This window comes from Delphinapterus leucas, chromosome 10 (assembly GCF_059928025.1).
Source record: "Delphinapterus leucas isolate spDelLeu-1000000601 "Yukka" chromosome 10, BTC_Dleu_Yukka2, whole genome shotgun sequence".
NCBI lineage: Eukaryota > Metazoa > Chordata > Mammalia > Artiodactyla > Monodontidae > Delphinapterus > Delphinapterus leucas.
The window spans coordinates 5,595,227-5,615,747 of record NC_143138.1 but is presented as its reverse complement, the minus strand read 5'-3'; the positions used below and the strand labels follow the sequence as shown (position 1 = coordinate 5,615,747).

Below are 20,521 nucleotides of genomic sequence, written 5' to 3'. Positions count from 1 at the left end.
TAAAATGGCACCCCTGTCTGCACTGGGCTGGCCGCTCCTCCCCCGTCTCCGGCCTGATCCGCCCAGCTTATCCCAAAGGAATCTCCGGCTCCCACGTACCCCACAGAATCAACGGGGCCTTAAGAACCTGCTGGAAGAAGCCCAGCTCCTGTGCCACTGACACTGTGGGACCCCGGGACCACACTGGGATTTTGATTTCTGGTGTCAATAATCTCGTAAAGTGTTGGGTGGGGGGCAGGAGTGGGGGGACAGCTTGCTTTTCAGAGGCTCAATTTTGTTTACAACCGGACGGTTAGCATGAAAGGCAACAGTGAAGTCCTGTTCTTTCGTGGCTGCAGGATTTCAAGGTCTTATACAGCTCCATTTAATCTGACCGGGGCTTTGATCTCAGCTTTGGTCTTGATTATAAAAGAATATGGAGCTAAGTATCTTGAAGACAGAGGCTCTCCTTAAAGACTGAGCCCTGAGACTCCCTGCTACACGCACGTCTGTCCCTTCCTAGAGGGACCCTGGCCCCCAGTGCCCTCTCGGGAGTTGGTAGTAGTTGGTGAATTATTCGGGCATCTTGCAGCACCTGTTCACGCCTCTTTATTATTCAGCATTACCGGCCATTAGCACATTCATTAGGGGTGAACCTAGGGATGGAGTTAGAAGGTCAGGTTCTAGTTGGCTTCACTCCTTGATAACTTTTATCCTAAAGGGGCGGAATTTGGACCAATTCTAACTTTCCAATCACTCATGCCCTGACTGTCCTCCACAGCTGTGGAGAACTATGTTCTGATTTCATTTAGAAAGCCCTGGATGAGCCTCTCCCTCTTGACCGAGACATCTGGGAGCCAAGCTCCAGGCCCTAAAATTTGAATTTAAGATCAAAATGACACATTAAAATTCGCAACGCCTTTGAAGAACTATAAACAGCTAAGTCACAGCCCTGACCCGTGTCCATTCTTCCCAAGCGTTGGGTGTCCATGGTGGATGAGCCCTCTCATCTCTGGCATGTCAACCCACGGAAGCAAGTGCTGAGCTAGAGGGGACACCTGCCAGGGACTAAAAGGCCAAGCAAACATTGCTCTGGGAGAATGAGACCCCCTAGTCTGTGCACTGAAATTCCCTGAAATCTACAGCAAAGCATGTCATAGTCATAATAAAGTACCCACAGCACTGCTCTGCATCTGATGGGTTCTGGTTACCTTTCCTATGCTGGAAGCATACTGAATGGTCCCAACTGGAAAGTTCAAGGGATAGAAGATGTGAACCAGCAACAAGAAGGTCAACAGTGTATTTACATGTACCAGAGCCACCTTTTCTCCCAGGACCCTTAAGGATACATGTTTGGGGACTTAGCTGGTCAGGGGATATGGGTTCAAGCCCTGGTCCGGGAAGACCCCACATGCCACGGAGCGGCTAAGCCCGTGCGCCACAACTACCGAGCCTGCGCTCTACAGCCCGCAAGCCACAACTACTGAGCCCGCTTGCCTAGAGCCCGTGCTCCGCAACAAGAGAAGCCACGGCCATGAGAAGCCCGCGCACCGCAACAAAGAGTAGCCCCTGCTCGCCGCAACTAGAGAAGGCCCGTGGGCAGCAACAGAGACCCAACGCAGCCAAAAATAACAAATAAATAAATAAAATTTTAAGAAAAGGATACATGTTTGGGTGGGTTGGAAAGAGACAGAGGAGAATTTAAGAGATGCTCACAGGTAGCATTTGAATCGATGAAGAGCTCAGTCCAAAGAAGAGAGAGGGTCTTGAGAAGCTGCTGGTTCAGAGACAGTCGGCAGGGCTGAGTGATGGCAGCATGACCGTCAAGGGTGAACGAGGCCCAAAGGTCAGTGAATCCAATCTGACATGAATTGTTCAAAGTGGCAGAAAATGTTTCAAAACTATCCATCTGCCAAAACAAAGAGCAATTCTCAGTCACGGTGTTGGCAGCCAGCTGGTGGACATGGCAGAAAACCTCAGACTCACCAGCTGAACTGAAATCACATTCACTACCCCACACCCCAAAGATGTCGTGGAAAGATCTTGGAAAATGAGCTAGAACAGAATCTAGAATCACCACATGGAACCACCCTCAAGGCCATTTGTTCACAACCCTTGTAATGGGTCGGTCAGGTGGTGTCAGTCCCCCAGGAGACAAAATCATGGACGCTGAGAGAAAGATGCTATGAAAGAGGATGAATGGCAGCAGGTAGAACGAGACCACCCAATGAGAGCTCGGGGAGCCGTGGATGGGGTGCCACAGGAGCAGTGGGCTGGCTGGTAGCCTGGAGGCCGAAAAGAATGGCCAGAGACACTAGAATCCCCAGTGGGCTGCACAGCACGGCTTGGACCAGGACTAGTAAAACACGTGTCAAACGATGAACAATATGGTCCAGACGATATCCAAGCCCACTGGAGAAGTGCGACACGGCCAACATCCAACATCCACTCAGAGCAGACAGCGACAGAGAAGCCAGGGCAGGTCAAACCCATCCAGGGAGACTTCGGTCCAAACCCACTGCTTGGTGCATGTGTTTGGGAAGTCCAGCTTGAAGGCCAAGGACAGGTGTGAGAGCAGATTTTGGTGGGCAGGGGAAGAGGCGGGCGGGCTCCTGGCCTCTCCCTCGTTGGGGACGGGTCCCGCCGTCTCCGGCATCGGCAGCTCAGTTCCAAAAACAGCCACGTGTTTCCCTGCCCTGTTTCACCCTGATGACAGGCAACTGGACGGATGGACTAACTTCTTTACCCAGAGGCAGGACGGTCTCTGGTGGGCGGCTGCTGGTGTTTGTTTCAGTGGAGAAGTATGAATTCCCTGGGAGCAGCACGCTGTGGAAGACGGGGGGCAGCAGAGGCCGAGCCATCTCTCCCTTCAACCTCCCGAAAGATTTACAAGGGGCAAGTCCCGCCTGGAGTCACACCCGAGACCACAGCTTTTTGTCTCGGCAGCATCTACCTGGTTCACGAAGACCCAGCAACATCTGGCCCCACCGTAGCCCGGAAAGAAAGCGCAAACCGATGGTCCATTCCCCTGGAGAGCAGGCCATCTTTCTGGAAACACCTCCTCCAAGAGCAATCCCCTCTGCACCTCCATTCCCATTAATGGCAAGAATAAGGAAGGAGGAAGGGGCCAAACCAATAAAGCACTTCAGTGAGCCTAACCTGGGCCATTTCTTGGACCAGCTTGCGAGAGTCTTTGAAGATACTGGGAGTTCGGGAGGAGGACCCTCCGTAGTAACACTTTCTTGGGGGTCTGGGCCTTTCAGCAGGTGAGGCCAGGCCCATTTGTTACGAACTCTTAGCCTCAGTGCTGCTGAAAGGAACAAAGCATGTTTGAAAGTACGGGGCTGGGGGGGTGGGAAGACCAAGAAAAAGCAGATGTACTTGCCTCTTCTTACAAATTAGACCACCTTTACTATTCGTATTTAATTTAAACTCATCAAACTAAAAACAAAATGCCGAAAGGCATTTGGAAGAGAATAATTCAGTGATGCCACGAAAACCCAAATCAGAGATGACATGTTTTCTCGATTAAAAAAGACATTTATGTGTGTACTGGTGGGGGAGGGGATGTGGAGTAAATCAAGTGAGATTTTCATTTTAAAAAGCAATCGAGGGCTTCCCCGGTGGCGCAGTGGTTGAGGGTCCGCCTGCCGATGCGGGGGACACGGGTTCGTGCCCCGGTCCGGGAAGATCCCACATGCCGCGGAGCGGCTGGGCCCGTGAGCCATGGCCGCTGAGCCTGCGCGTCCGGAGCCTGTGCTCCACAATGGGAGAGACCACAACAGTGAGAGGCCCGCGTACCGCAGAAAAAAAAAAAAAATTAAAAAAAAGCAATCGACACCTCAAGAGCCGCCTTCAGGCCTGAGGTCCCGGTACCAAACTGACCACAGTTCATTAGATGCCACTGGCCGGCTGCACCGCCGCGCCCCGAGGACAGCACTGCGATGATTACTGTTCAGCAGGCTTGCTGCCAAGCGAATAAAGGCAAGCAATCATTTCTTCTTCTTCTTTAAACCCCAACCCTGACTGTTTCTAGCGGTAAACACAGGAACACCCATGCTGGGCGAAGCCTCCAAGAAACACCAGGAGGAGAAGCAGCAAAATGTCACATCACACCGGGTGGTACAAGTTCCACATCCAGGTTACTGGTAACAGAAACCGCTGAGTCAGAACCCAAAATGAAGACACTGTTTCCCAAAGGAAAACGGGGTGCTTCGGAAAGTTCCAAGAACTCTTGCTGGCCACGGAAGATGACACTGTTAAACAGTCACCTGGAAGAATGAACGCATCTTCCAGAAGTATTTTACATCCCTTCAGAGGAGCCTGACATACACCCTGAGACCTTCCCGTGCTTGGAGGCAACTCATCTTTGAGCCAGAGCAATGCTTCTCATTTAATTCCAGCAAAGCCACCGAGGATCAGTCATGCCCACTTAACAGCTGGGTAAACTGACGCTGCAGTGGATTAGGTTTGTCCAAAGTCACAGAGTAGTAATGAGGGAGGCAAGATCTCCAACTGCAAATCCTACAGCAAATCTTCAACTTCGTGCTTGATTTCTGGGCTATTTAAAGGAAAAGGAAACCCAGAACTCGAAAGCACCAACTCTAGAGTAAGATGCACCTTGGTTTGAATTCAGTACTGACTAGCTCTGTGAGCTGGGTGTCAGGAGGGAACGCCTGCTACCCGCCCCTCCCGCCCACCGTGTTCTGATGAGTGGGCTTCCGTGCCTCTTCCCCAAAAGGCAGGCGTGGGAGGGAGCATTTCGGAAAGACCTCTGAATTGACACTCGGGCAGTGGGAGCTGTTTCCTCTCTCCTGCCCTTTGACCCTGCCTGTTCAGGGCAGGAGGGGGCTGACTCCATCCCCTACCCTCCAGGGGGTGAGCACCTGGGCCCAACCTGGCTGTCTGAAGCTACCACGAAAGAGATGCTCTCTTTCTGAAGCTGAGGTCGCCTTCCTGACCACCACATCAAGACAGGCTTTCTGAGAATGCCACCAGCAGAGGAAGCTAGGAAAACAGAGATTCCTAGCCCACGGATCTAACCACGTCTAAAGGCAGAACCCTGAACTTGCCAATCAAATGCACCAGCGAAATCCATCAGAGAGGGCTGTTGGAGCTGACTGGCTATACCACTTCCAGCCAAGAGCACCGACGAACGCCAACCCGCCTTACACGGATGTACCAAGTTTGCAAGTCACGGTTTCCCCGGCGTAACGCAACTAGGAGAAAAGCTAGGCGCTCTAAGGCTCGGCACGGGCATGAAAAGAGGTGGAGAGACCTGACCAAACAAAAGGACGCTTTTCTGGAAAAACAGACTCTGAGGCTGTCTGCAGCCTGAGACAACCTCGGGGTAACAAGTGTTCCCCTCTGACGGCCTAGGGACCCGTCTAGATTATCGGGGGCTGCCCAGGCACCTGCGGAAGCCGCGCAGCATCTGAAAGCCTTGGCGGGTCCTGTGTCCTCACGGACGCCCCAGAGCCCACAGGTCCTGCAAAGACGGGGTCGCCCAACCCACCTGAGGCACTGGAGGCCCGCGACACGTCCTGGGCCGGGGCGGAGCGGTTGCGGCTCTGCTGTCGCCGCCGGCCGGCGGCCGAGCGGGTGCTGCGCACGTGGACCTCGCTGGCCTTGAAGAAGGCCACCATGAAGGGCTGCTTGTCGTAGGGGCCGTCCCTGCCCACCAGGCCGGCGGCTCGGGGGCTGATGTCGAGCCCTGGAAGGCAAATCAAAGCAGGAGGGTGGTGGGACCCCCAGCCCCCCAGTTGTGCTGTTCTCGCCCCGGCCTGTGCATCCTTCTTCCCGATCATGTGCCTCCCACCGGCGAGGCAGCTTCACAGGCCCCAGGTGCCGGGCCCGCGGGCCGCAGCAGGGATGCGCAGGTGCGGGAAGGGCGCCCACTGACCCACGTGGTGTCGGCGCTTGGACCTGCTCCCGCCTTCCTCTCTCTCTCGACGCGCCCCGGCCTCTGCCTGGGCGCTGCCCTCCGCGGGTCCTCTCGGACCCAGGACCATCTCACCGTCTCCAAGTCCTTGCCAGGAGGCTTGCGGGGGGGAGGCCTTGCTGGTCCACAGTGGCTCTGAGGGGACAGGAAGCCTAGCCATCCTGGAGCCCAGGGCCCACCCGGAAACCACGGCTCTGCCACGCCTGCCGCGAAGGAGACCAAGGCCGACGGCCCTCGGCCCGAGCTTGGCCAACTCACCGTCCCGCGTGACCACACCCAGCTGCAGCCCCATGTTGTGCTGCGGGGTCAGGACCCACAGGTTGCTGGTGGCCGTGATGTCAAATTCCAGCCAGCCTTCTTCCGAGGCCCACACGGCGCGGGTGTCCAAGAGAAACAGGTCAGAGTCTCTGAAAGAGGGAAAAGGTGGCAGGATGAAGGGCGCAGGGCCCCCAGCTCATCCCCACTCCGTCCTGCCCGGCGTCAGACGACAGATGCCGCCGGACGGCGACCAGCCGTGGCCCCGGCTGGTGTGACATCACACAGGACACACCCGCAACGCAGTCTGCTGGGGTGCCGCACGGACAGCGGCTATCTGCTGACATAGGGGCGCCCCTCGGTGTCACCAAAAGCCTCACGACAGCTGCTCAGGCCACATCTTCTTTAGAATTAAGGGAAATTCAAAATAAATAAACAGTCCTATTGTTGCGTGCTTTGCAGCTAATGAACTCTAAACAGAGAGGCAGTGGAGGGGGCAGTGAGGAAGAGGGTTAAGAAAATATTAAAATCAGGATCAATAAAGATGAGCATTTACTAAGCTGTACTTTGTTAATTTTTTTAAAAGCTCAGAACCCGACAATCCTCACGTTAGTTCCTGTGAAAGGAGAAGCCAGGATTCACATCCTATTTCTGAGTAATCATCAATTCTTTTCTGTTAATTAAGGCCTCCGCATGGCCTACGGTGAGAGCCGCGTCCTTCCCCATGTGGACGGTGAGTTTCAAGTCTGTCCCAGCCCCGCTGTGAGCCATGCCGGGGCCCTTTGAGGCAAACTCACCGAGCCCGTTCCTTCCACTGGGCTCCCCAGGGACTACTTTTACTTTTTTTTTTTTTTTAACAGTTTCCAGCTGATATAACTCTAGTGTGGGAAGATGGGGTGAGGGACCCACATGCCATGACAAGGCAGCGTGTAGGACGGTCACCTTGGTGTGTCGCGAGGACACAGTCTGAGTTGACGTCCCAGAGACACTGGCACGAAATGGCCTGGAATTCCCACAACAGGGAAGGGGGAGGTTTTAGCCATGGAAAGAGTCAAGTCCCCTGGTGCTGGAAATATTTTGCTGCAAGAGCTTACAGAACAGAAAAACTACTAGAATTCAATACTAAATTTAAGATGACCATCACAATACTAACAGTGTACATTTATTTATTTTATAAATTTATTTATGTATTTATTTTTGGCTGCATTGGATCTTCGTTGCTATGCGTGGGCTTTCTCTAGTTGTGGCGAGCAGGGGCTACTCTTCGTTAAGGTGTGCAGGCTTCTCATTGCGGTGGCTTCTCTTGTTGCACAGCACGGGCTCTAGGCGTATGGACTTCAGTAGTTGTGGCACACGGGCTCAATAGTTGTGGGGCACGGGCTTAGTTGCTCTGCAGCATGTGGGATCTTCCCGGACCAGGACTCGAACCCGTGTCCCCTGCACTGGCAGGCGGATTCTTAACCACTGCACCACCAGGGAGGTCCTAACAGTGTACATTTAAATCGGTCATAAAGCGCTTGCATCTACTTTGCTTCAACCATCCTGAAAACTAGGTAGAATATCATTACCCCATTTTACAGCTGGGGAAACTGAGACTCAGGTGTGAGTTTATGGACACATGACCAGTAATTGCAAGAACAATCTGGTGAAAAGAAAATAAGTGGATTCAGAGTTTTCCACAATGACTTCCTGCCTTTTGAGATTATGAAAGACAACCTGTGACAAATGAATACAATGTATCTCTACTCCATCAAACGTTTGGGAGGCCAGTGAAACATCTGAGTTAAAAATGTTAGACTTCTCAGAGGGGAAACAATTTTTCCTGTTTACATGGCTCGAGTTAGAAGGCAATGCTATTGTCATCTTTTCCAAGTTCCAAGCAGTAGGTGTGCCTACACGTCGTTTACTCAGCTGGTGGACAGAGTCTGCAGGGGGCACATCACCGCCTGCCATCTATAAAGCACCCCCCCTCCCCGCATGTGTCACACACCCTGCTGAGAAATTACCCCCCCCATCACTGAGGTGGCTGTGGGCAGGCAGACGGGGGGGTGTTCGTGGAAAGCAGCAAGAGGAGGTGGCGGGTCCAAAGCTTTGAAGTGAAGATGTAAAAAGACATCAATGCTGTTCTGAAAGGTTGGAGAAGACCTTCATCCAGAAATAACACAGACACTATGAACGGCAATGTGGGAAAAGTCACCCTAGTCCCAAAGGATGCACAAGACATGTTCTTGTCAGAGGGGCAGCTTCTAGAATGAAGACGCGGTGAGAATGTCAGGGCGTGAGGCTGCCCCTGAACTGAAGAGGGTCCGTGTGGGGTTAGAGCCGAGGGCCACTGGTCACTAAGAGCTTCCATGCACGTGTTTTCAGGACTTCTAACAAGGATGCAGAGAAATACAGCCCAAGATATGGGCGTGGCATAGCTGGTAGAAAGAGCTAGAATGAGCTTTTATATTTAAAAAGAATTAATGATGAAGGAACGGGGGAGTCTGTTAGCAGAGAAAGTGGGGCGATGGGACAGAGGCCATCATCCAAAAATGGGAGAGAGAAGCAGAGAAAAAGGAAAAGAGGAGAAGGGCGTGACTTAAAGAGGGAAGGGGAAGAACGCATAACCATGATGGGGAAGAAATGAAGTCCACAGGGTGCGTGGGGTTTGGTGGACACGGGAGCCCGAGTTTCTACCCTGACTCTGCTCCGGAGTCCCACTGGGGTCCCCAGGAATTGGTGATGCTTCTGGGCCACACCTCGCTGACTGTCCAGCGAGGACAGCGCCGGTCCTCACAGCTTAGGAGACCCATGGATCCACAGACGCAGGGTCGCAGCTGAGCCTGGAGACAGGAAGAGCTCCGGGGCTCAGGGCCCTGAGGGCGAATCAAATTCAGCCACTTAAACCCAGGATGCTCAGGTCCCTTAGAAGGGAAGTGATGGAGAGCATGGGCTTGAAATAGCTGGGCTCAATGGCTGGAGGAACAGCAAATATTTCCCGTGTGCTTTCACCAAGCGGGGCCTCGAGAAGAGCTCCCGCCGCTCCAAGGGAAGCCCGGGGAAGGCAAGTCCTATCACGTGTCTCTTCTAGAGCTGAGGGCGTGCAGCCTGGAGAGGGTAAGGGTGTGAAGGCCACACAGGTGTTAAGTGGGGTAACTACAGCTTGAAACCGGAGCTCAGGCTTCAAAAGCAGAGTCAAGAAAAGTATAGGCAGGCAAATATCACATGAGATCACTTATTTGTTGAATCCTAAAAAATCATACAAATGAACTTATTTACAAATAAGAGACTCACAGATATAGAGAACAATCATGGTTACTAAAGGGGAAAGGGGGGGAGGGATAAATTGGGAATTGGGGATTAACAGATACATACAACTGTATATAAAATAGATAAACAGGGCTTCCCTGGTGGCGCAGTGGTTGGGAGTCCGCCTGCCGATGCAGGGGATATGGGTTCGTGCCCCGGTCCGGGAGGATCCCACATGCCGCGGAGTGGCTGGGCCCGTGAGCCATGGCCGCTGAGCCTTCGCGTCTGGAGCCTGTGCCCCGCAATGGGAGAGGCCACAACAGTGAGAGGCCCGCGTACCACAAAAAAAAAAAAAAAAAAGATAAACAACAAGGACCTACTGTATAGCACAGGGAACTATATTCACCATCTTGTAATAACCTATCATGGGAAGGAATTTGAAAAAAGTATGTGTGTGTGTGTATGTACACACACAGAACTGAATCACTTTGGCGTATACCTGAAACTAACAAAATATAGTAAATCAACTCTAGTTCAATAAAAATTTTTTTCTAAAGTACAGGGCAGAGGTAGTAATTACCCAAACAAGGGCTTGGAATAATAAAGTCAGAGTTTAAAATCCACTGCACATCAATGCCAATGGCGGCTGGATACAGAAAACACATCCAGATGCTCAGGGCTGGTACAGGATGAGAAATCATGAGTGACTTCTCATGTCAGGGTCAGTGTCGGAGGGGTGAAAGGTCACGCAGGAAGTAAAGGTTGAGATGCCTAACGCCTGCTGCTGGGACTCCAGTGGCTCCCGGTCTCACCCTCCTCCTTTTCCCAGGCACAAAGCCCTCTGTCTAGACTGAAAACATCACTGACACACTCAGAAAGGGTGAGGAACTTTCAAAAAGAATGACAGCTTTGAGGAGGGACTTCACTGGCTCAATGCTTCCAGTAACTCAGGTATTTAAGAGACACTATTTATGGCAAGTCACTAAAATGGGTCTGGTGTGACCCACATCTATTTACTTTTCTTCAGTGACACATGACCTTCTCAGTCTACGCACTCTGTCAAAGTGTCGCCTCAAACAAGACGCTCCTGACTTTGCTACGCAAACAGCAGGCGCTCCCTTCTAAACCCCACTCCAGTGGCATCGAGGTCTTCTTTAGGCGAGAAGTACAATTTTCAAATAGAATGAAAGTCAAAAATCAATGAAAATTAGACAGTAAGGCAAGGATTTTTACTTTTTTCTTATGTAATGTATCGTATATAGAGGATTACGTCTAAACTTTTACCAACTAAAAAGATAGAAAGAAATAGGATATTTGAAAACAAAGCATTACAAATCAGAGTAAACTGCTACACACACACACACACACACACACGGATTTGAGTAACAAGGGTGAATGAACACTATTATTATATAATCAGCCAAGCTCTCATTGATTTTATGGTACTTGAAATTACCCAATGTGCACCTCTAGGATGAGCATAAAAAGTTCATATATCAAACGCACTTCCACTCTGTAAGGGATACTTCATCTTCAATAAACCAGTACAAATCACTTTGCTGTCAGGATATTAACACAGCTTTGCCCTTACATGGTGTTTACCATGTAAACATATGTAGGACTTCTCCTACATATGTTAGCTTCTCACGACCGCCCGAAGAGGCAAACAAAATACTATTCATACCACCACAGGTTTACAGAGCAGGAAACTGAGGCACATATGGGTTAAGCAACTTGCTCACACTCACTCAGCTGGATTTGAACCCAGGCAACGTGGCTCTTAACCATCATAGCAGAGGTTCTCAAGGTCAGCCTGCATCAGAATCCCCTGGAGGCCTTGTTAACTAACACACAGACTGTTAGAGTTTCTGAGGCGGGGCCTTGCAAACTCGCACTTCTAACAGATTCCCGGGCTTCCCTGGTGGCGCAGTGGTCGAGAGTCCGCCTGCCGATGCAGGCGACACGGGTTCGTGCCCCGGTCCGGGAAGATCCCACATGCCGCGGAGCGGCTGGGCCCGTGAGCCACGGCCGCTGAGCCTGCGCGTCCGGAGCCTGTGCTCCGCAACGGGAGAGGCCACAGCAGTGAGAGGCCCACGTACCGCAAAAACAAAAACAAAAAACAGATTCCCGGGTGATGCTGGTGCCGCTGGTCTGGGGACCACACTCAGAGGCGCTGTCCTCCAGCACTCTCCCTCTGGAGTATGAGGAGAATGACCTTGGCCTGCCTTTTAGACTTAAGGTTCAAAGCTGTCTGCTCTCAAAATATCTTGCTCCTCTCCTTAAAATCATGCAAAGTCATGTAGGCTTCACAAGTGTCTGATTGTCTTGGGGGCTGGCCTTACCCTCAGGGGGTTAGAGTTAGACTGACAGAAGCACAGGTTAGATCAAGTCCAAAGCAGCAGTATTATTAGAAGGTTTGCTTCTATGTGTCTGAGACAGGGAGAGAGGGGGAAGGTGGAAATTACTTCGTACAAGTTCATGGCCACCTAACCTGTCCTCTTCGGCCCCCAGACACCGGGGCAAATACTCCAACACGCCCTAGCGATCAAACACAGACTGAATGAAGGGTCTGCCACCTTTTAAACACGTCATGGGCACATCTTATACGTTTTAGTTCTTATCACCAACCCCACATCCACGTCCTTGCCCACTATGGGGAATTAAAATGGTAAAAATACTGTTAATTTGTGAGTTTAAAAGAAATAGCAAAACAAAATCTTGACCACAACCATGGCCCAACTCCCACAAAGCTGGACGTCCCGGGGGAGATGCCGGCAACCAAAGCAACCTGTTTCTGGGAATTAATAATCCAGAAGGCATAGTTCCAGAAACAAAGATCTATGTTCTTTCTTTTTTTTAATAAATTTATTTATTTTATAAATAATTTATTTATTTTATTTATTTTATTTATTTTATTTTTGGCTGCGTTGTGTCTTCGTTGCTGCGCGCGGGCTTTCTCTAGTTGCGGCGAGCGGGGGCTACTGTTTGTTGCAGTGAGCGGGCTCCTCGTTGCGGTGGCTTCTCTTGCTACAGAGCATGGGCTCTAGGAGCACAGGCTTCAGTAGTTCTGGCGCGTGGGCTCAGTAGTTGTGGCTTGCGGGCTCTAGAGCACAGGCTCAGTAGTTGTGGCGCACGGGCTTAGTTGCTCCGTGGCATGTGGGATCTTCCCGGACCAGGGCTCAAACCCATGTCCCCTGCATTGGCAGGTGGATTCTTAACCACTGCGCCACCAGGGAAGCTCAGACCTATTTTCTTTTCTCTGCCACATTTACCAAGTGGATAAACAGTTCCAAACAATAGTTCCTCTGGTTCCCCATGCCCTGACATCCCCCTCTCCCCAAACTTAGCATTATTCTGAGTGTATCCAATTCTGTGTGATAATGTTAATTCCTCTCTAACCTTCTCAGCTCCCCTGTGCCCTTGCAAAGAACAGAACGTAGACAGGCAGAGGAAGAAGGTTTGGTAGCTTCTTGAATCTTTTTTTTTTTCTTTAACTTCAGGGAGATGATTCCAAGTCTAAGGAATATGTTCTTGACTAAGAAGATGAAACTAATGGGTTACATAACAGCAGTTGTGGGTCAGTTACATTATCCCCTTTTCAGGGGCAAAGGAACAAATACTGAAAAGTTCAGTGCTTGCCCGGGGCCCACGCTGAGTGCGTCAGAGATTATCAAGCCAGCAGTAAGATTGCAGGAGTCCCTGGGGATGGGACCTGTGAAAGCCAGATACAGAAAGAGAAACAGGTGTGGCTGGGCACAGCGATAGAAAGGCTTTGATTTTCCTCCACCCAAACGACAATAGGGTTCTCCTATTCCTGGCTTTCTCAAGTTTGCCCTTCTCTTCATAAAAGAAAACGGTCCCAGGTATCTCACTTTCATGTCGGTGGAGATAAGAGTTCACATTACTTCACTTTGGGAGGCAGCACCGAACATCCGACAGAATTCATACAGCAATCTCAGTTTATGAGAATCAGTCTATGAGAAATGCTTTTCTAAGAAAACAACTCGCCTAGATCCTGGCTCAACTACCGCGTTCAGGTCTGGTTTCCAGAACTATACTGTTTGGTTAATGACTCAAATATCAACATTTGTGGGGATTCATTATAAAGATTTCCAAATAAAAATAATAAAAACATGATACTTCAGAGATGGATGCTTCTGGCTACGACGTATCCAACTAACACTCCTGCTAAGACTAAAAACACAAACCTCTTGGAAGCCATCTTAGAGCAACCGAGAAAGGCAACGGTTGATGAGTCAAGAGCTCAGAGAGAAGAGAAATGCATTGAGGTGAACCCTGTATTTGCTGTTGCTTTTTCATCTCAGGGTATTTGTTAATTCCTAGCATGACGCAAGGATGTCAAACAGAAAGGAGAAGCAGCCAGGAGCTTGGAGCAATCTCGCTGGCTGGGGACGCAAATTGGAGCTTCAGGAAGTTATGACTTGAAGGGCTAAGGTCCCAGAGGAAAGAGGCTGTAGAGAAGTGAGCTCATAAAAGTGATCTCATAGAAGTTTGGGTTCACTTCCTCCAGGACCTTGGCCCTTCAAGTCCTGGTATCCATGAACTCCAATAGTTCCATTTGAGATGCTTGCCAAATATTAGACTGTGTTTGCATGCAGGAGGAAGCTGAGAAAACAAGCAGAAAGAAACTGCTTAGAGGATAAAAAGCAAAGCAGAGTTTTTGGCAGTCTCTCAATACTGGGGAGTTAAAAAATTAGAGTTCAGAGGCCACCAAGGAAGGGAACTTCTGGTAAACAACCTAGACCTTCAGCTGAGACCCCTAAAGAGCTAAACTGTAGGAGAAAAGGAAAACCAGAAATGGAGAAGCCTTAACACATCTGGAAACCCAGCCTCAGTTAAGACAAGAGAACAAGGTGATCTACCTGTCTGTAGTTTTTCTGCCTTCCAGAAGAAAATGAAACCCAGTCTGGAAGGAGATACCAGTATCTAGAATTGATTTCATAAATAACGCCCAGAATTTAATTTTAAAAAATTATCAGGCATGCCAGGAAATGAAACCAAATGAGGAAAAACCAAGGGAACAAATAGATAATAGAAACAGACCCACAGGTGATCCAGATAATAAAGTTTTCAGACATGATCTTAGAATCTAGCCTTATATTAAAAGGATAATAAATCACAGGTTGGGTTTGTTCCAGGGATGTGAAGTTGGCTTTACACTTGAAAATCATATAATGTAGTATATCACATTAACACTATAAAGGACAAAAATCATATATAGACATCCCTCAATATCCCTGGGGGACTGGTTCCAGGACCCAAACCTGGATACCAAAAATACCTGGATACCAAAGTCCCCATATGCTCAAGTCCCTTATATAAAATCATGTACAGTATTTGCATATAACTTACGCATATCCTCCTGTATATTTTAAATCATCTCTAGATTACTTATAATACCTAACATGATGTAAATGCTATGTATCAATAAACAGTTACCAGCACACAGCAAATTCAAGTTTTGCTCTTTGGAACTTTCTGGAATTTCTTTTCAAATATTTTGATCCATGGTTGGTTGACGCCACAGATGCAGAACCCATGGATATGAAGGACCAACTATAATCATCCCAAAAAATTCAGAAAAAGGATAAAATCCACATCGAATTCTAATTTTTAAAAACCCATAGCAAACTAAGAATAGAGGAGAATTTCCTTAATAAAATAAAGAGTATCTACAAAAACATTTATAGCAAACATTACCCTTAATGGTGCAATATTAAACATTTCCCCCCCCTTAGATTAGAAATCTGACAGAGATTTCCAATCTGAGATTAGAAATCTAACAGAAATCTGAATGGAATTCAACAGTGCACTGGATATCTAGTGAGCACAACAAAACAAGAAAAAGAGAAGGAAAAATATAAGAATTACAGAGGAAAAAATAAAAATATTTATAGATGACATGATTATATTCATGGAAATTCTAAAATTCTGCAGAGAAAAATTATTAGAATTAATATGTAAATTTGCAAGGTTGCTAGATATAAGATCAATATATAAAAATCAGGGCTTCCCTGGTGGCGCAGTGGTTGAGAGTCCGCCTGCCGATGCGGGGGATGCGGGTTCGTGCCCCGGTCCGGGAGGATCCCACATGCCGTGGAGCGGCTGGGCCCGTGGGCCGTGGCCGCTGAGCCTGCGCGTCCGGAGCCTCTGCTCCGCAACGGGAGAGGCCGCAACGGGAGAGGCCACAACGGTGAGAGGCCCACGTACCGAAAAAAAAAAAAATCAATTGCATTTCTACATATGGGCAAAAAAGAATTAGACACTGAAATTTTTAAAAACTAATAACATCATTTACAATAGGATAAAAACTTCAATTCCTGGAATAATTCCAATAAAAACATTAGGGAGTCAATTCTTCCCAAATCAAGCTCTAAATTTAATGAAATTCCAAACAGAAGCCCAGCAAATTTCTTTTGTGGAAATTGAAATGCTGAGTTTACAATATATATGAGAATGCAAAGGGCCGTCAATAGCCAAGAAAACCTTAAAGAACAAATTTGGAGAACTTACACACCAGATATTAAGACTTCTTACAAAACTAAAAGAGTCAGAGTTTTTATTGATACGAGAAAAATCAATCAATAGAACAGGATAAAGATCTCAGAAACAGACCCAAACACATGTGGTCACCTGATACATGACAAAAATGCCACTGATGTGCATGGAAAGAAGATAGTATTTTTAATAAATGGTCCAGGGTCAGTTAGGTTTTTCTATTCTTACACAGCTATCTAATCTACATCTGTAGTTCACGTGTGATCTCAAATATCCATTCCTGTAGAGTTTAGCTCATTCTGCTGATCTAAACACTCCCATGTCCCACTGCCTCTTGGGCATCCAACCATGACTCAGACATGTCCCAACCTGGACTCATGTCCATCCCCCTTCCTTGACTTATTCCTACATTCCCTATCTCTGTGAATGGTTCAGAGTAGCGAATCAAATTAAAAATTTTGGAAAGCTGGTTTTTTGCCTTTTGACAGTTATTTTTTCTCCTGGGACAATTATATTCTATCTTAAAAAGCAGGTCAGAATGGTAAACTTGGTCACAACTTTAAACAATAATTCAGTCTGGCATTGTTTCTGGGGACTCCACCGGCATGGCCTCTGGGTGGCCTAAGGAAATCTTTCTTGGTTTTAAAAACCAGCTTTTAACACAGCATTGCCCTGTTCCCTTGATTCAAAGATGCACATCTTCCAATCCTAAGGATTCTGAAGTTAGGATGAAACATATGGACCAAACTGAAAAAACAAAACAAAAAACCCTGCTTTGCCTGTCTGCAAACAGAGTCGTGATATTGCTTATACCAGGAGGAACTGAATTTGGTAATTAATTCTCACTTTAAATGTCTTCCAAAGGACTGCACCATGACAGAACACAAAAAAGAAAAGTTATCCTATACACAGAAGATAGATTATCGCTGCCAGGTAATACAACTGCCAAACCATAGAGAGTAGAATATGGGATGTCAAAACTATCAGAGGCACGTGTGGCCAGTTCATGTACCAAACAGAACCATCTTTCAGACACTGAAACAATTCCTGGCTGGCTTTCAAGAGATGCTGTTTGACTTTGACTTCCAGATATATAAAATTGAATAAGAAGAGTCAAAGTATGTCTTTCACCAGATAGAAATGTAGATGCAAATGATATTCTTAAAGGCCCCCAAACTGCACTATTAATCTATAGGTGCTATAAAAGTAAAGATCATGAGTACATGTTATGAAAAGCAACATGCTACCATGAACAACCTTCCATCACACAGTGGAAGGCTGACGGTTAATCAGAGCAGCCTTTACCCTCCAAGTATGAAGACAGCTTCGTGTGTATGAGATTCGGGAGAAAATGGTAAAATAAATGGACAAAGATATAATACTGTGAATAAGGACAAGTACTTTTATGTAAATTTCTTCTAGTCTTTTTTCTCCTCCACACCCCGTCCTCTAGAAGAACTGCTAGCAGATCCATGGTTGACCAAAAGATCAATGAAGGTTTGCAGAGGTTTTCCATCGCAAGGCCTTGAAAGCCCAAGTATCAATACCAGGGCCTGAATTCTAACAGACACATTTTTACCCCCAACGGAGCTGTCTCCTATGCCACCCAAACAGAAGCATCCTTGAGATGTCCGCATCCAAGCTAAGGAGATGAAGATGCAAGGCATGCCATAAGGGGACCGCTTACCTCTTTCTGGCACTTCACCTTTATCTCAGGGCTGTCCCCATGTCACTGGGATGACTTTGAGGGAATCAAAGCAGATCACAGTTTAGGCCTAATTTGGACTTGGCAAAATCCATATGTGCCACGTTTCATCCTTCTAAGGATAACCTGCCTGCCCAGCTGTCTGATGGGGTCATGGCTAAATCCTAAGGAAGGAACATGGGGGAAGGTCTTTCCCAAACCCTAAGCACTGTATAAATGCCAGTTTCCACCAAGGTCATCATAAAAACATAACAATTTCTTACATCAGATAGTAACACCAAACTCATCTTAAGATACCAACCCCACACCGTACTCTAAAATTTTAAAGTAAACTACAAAGGGCGCCCTGTGCTCCTCTGATAGGACCGCGTATGCTGTGGGGTTGCCGCCAACCCCACTCCACTCTGCGAGTTGCTCCAGATCTTTTCAGGACTTAGATTCCATCTCTTGGCTTATTCTCAGGTTTTGAATACTGTATCAATTGTTACCCTGTCCTACCTCAAAGCACCATCTCTTCAACTCATCACTTTTTTGAACTTACCTGGTCCAGTGATTTCTTACCAGTCAGAGAAATAAGGTTTCTACAGAGTTCAGAGCAATGGCCTATCTTCCAAGAATCGTTTCCGACCCTCCCTGGGTCAGGCTCCCTAGCTGCCCTTTACACCAGGAGGCCCAACACAGAACTTCTTCTGCCTCAGCTGAGGGTATGACTCAGCACTGAAACACCTGCCTTTTTTCTTTTCCAAGGAGGCCAACTCTTTTGCAACACACACGTGTGTTAAGCTGATCCATCAAATGCTACAAATTTCACTGAAGCAGATTAGACAGCTATGTTTCTTCACAGGCCTGGAGGGTCCTTTTCAGCCAAGACACCCCAAGATGGTACAGATGGGGAGATCGAACCTTCCCCAGAAGGGGTCCCACAGTTCAATCTGGAGGCCTCTGGAAGGACATGAGCAAACCGCAGGCAGCCTGGGCTCCAGGCCCACTGATAAGAAAATCTTCTCCTGGCCAACCTGGAACTCTTTAAAAGCATGAAATTCTCCCAATTCTCCCAGGATTTCCCCTTTCCTATGCACAAAAATTAAACACATCCAATCACCAAATGCTCCCATCCTAAAACGCAGAGAAATTACAACTCTGCTTTGACACGGAGTCAGCAAAGGTTGGGACCATTTGGGAGTTTTGTTTTCCAAGCTCGCTGCTGGCCTGGAGGAAGCGTGACACCACGATCTGAGGCTGAAGGCAGCTGTTCGTTTTTGGCTGGAGTTCAGCGTAAACCTTACAAATGGTCCGCCAGCGCGTGCTCTCTCTCTCTTTTAAAATAATAATAATTTTGAAAAAAACCCATAGCCACAACACCTCCAACCTAGTGTTTTCCCTCTAAAGCTTTTCCTGCAGAACACGGAGAACTATGTTTTCCAAACAAATGTCTGAGCCAGAAAAGGCACCAGCAGGTTACTTCCATCAGAGAAAGGCTACGGGACCAATACTTCGGCAGATTGAAAATCAATGGCTAAAGCAGTTCCGAAGAATCACCGAATAGCAATTCTCTCCAAAATACTGAAAGATGAAAATCTAGCAATGAATAATTTACTTTTCAAGAGAGGCCCTTAACAGTTAAGTCAAGGAATACACTTTTATTTAGGAGCGAAAATCAGACATCAGAAAACCTGCCTTCCGTTCTGAAATTCTGGTCTGTTATAAAGATCCTGCAACGGCTCTGTTTTACTTACAATTTAACTGCCACAGCTAAGAATTCACAGACAGCCATCCGTGTGTCTGTCCAACACCAGGACATGTGCCCACAGCCTGGCATGTCCCTCCTTCTCCAGTTCCCTCATTACGGACTTGAATATGCATCAGGGCCAAATGTTGGCATTGCTCTCCAAATGGTCCTTGTATGGGGCAAGTTCATGTTGGTTATTATTTTAGTGTGTGTATTTGCGACAGACCCACACACAGATCCGTAAGTTCAGGAGAGACCCGACTCCTTCCTTTGGACCTTCTTAATCCAAACTTTTGGACCTTCTTGGGAAATTAACAGATTCCCAGGACCAAAAGCAAGAATCTGGAGGCGGTTTATAAAACCAAAGCTAATAGAGTCCATAAATAGAGGACATAAACGTCCCTCCTCCTCTGCATTCTCTTCCTTTCCCTTTTATCTTCGTATTTACCACACAATTGCCAGAATGTCCTATCACGGGCCGAGTTCCTACCTGCTGCCCTCTGAGAACCACGGGCAGTGCTGACCTCTGCATCGGACTCTCTGTTCTGGCCAAACCACTCAACTGAGCCCTACATCCAAGCAAAGTTCAAGGTCATGGGCTTGTTTTCTGTGTGCTGTATGTAGGACTGAAACAACTGCTGTAATACTTCATCCCTTAGCCCCTCCGAGGCTCTAAACATCACTCCATGGAAGTTTTCCTTTATTTGCTAGGCAGCCCCAAGAACACAGTTCTTCTGTCAAACAGTGTGGCCTCATTTCAGGAAACAAGAATAACATAGACATGGGAAAAAAAGTCTACCGGTCCCTTGCAACTACATGATAAAAAATACATTTGAGACACACATATACACACACACTCACTTACTCAAAGACATATCATATATGCGTATATTATATGCACAAGCACACAGCCTTCTATTCGCTTGAATCAGCAGCAGTTGTGGTTAAGCATCCTCATATAATTTCCGTGTGCGAACTTATGTTAGCCACCCTCATCCACCATTCGAAGTAGGGACTAAAACATAGCGGGAAACATTTTAGTCCCAGTGAGTTATATGTTTTCCGAACACAAAGGATGCTTAGTAGATACCATTCACTGGCTTGCTTCGGAAAAGAAAACTATTGGGGAAATTTTCACCTGAAGAGCAAAAAAGTTGTCTTG

At 47.8% G+C, this 20,521-nt stretch overlaps 1 protein-coding gene across 1 annotated transcript in view; it reads right to left on the bottom strand.

Moving 5' to 3' along the window:
• BMP6 (bone morphogenetic protein 6) overlaps nt 1–20,521 on the bottom strand; it is a 147,647-nt gene that overhangs the window by 5,405 nt on the left and 121,721 nt on the right. Inside the window, exons 3-5 of the mRNA XM_089918272.1 lie at nt 6,179–6,327; nt 5,495–5,692; nt 3,157–3,159 (exon numbers count right to left, since the gene is read on the bottom strand). Coding sequence (XP_089774398.1) covers nt 3,157–3,159; nt 5,495–5,692; nt 6,179–6,327 — 350 coding nt within the window. The remainder of the gene's footprint in view (nt 1–3,156; nt 3,160–5,494; nt 5,693–6,178; nt 6,328–20,521) is intronic.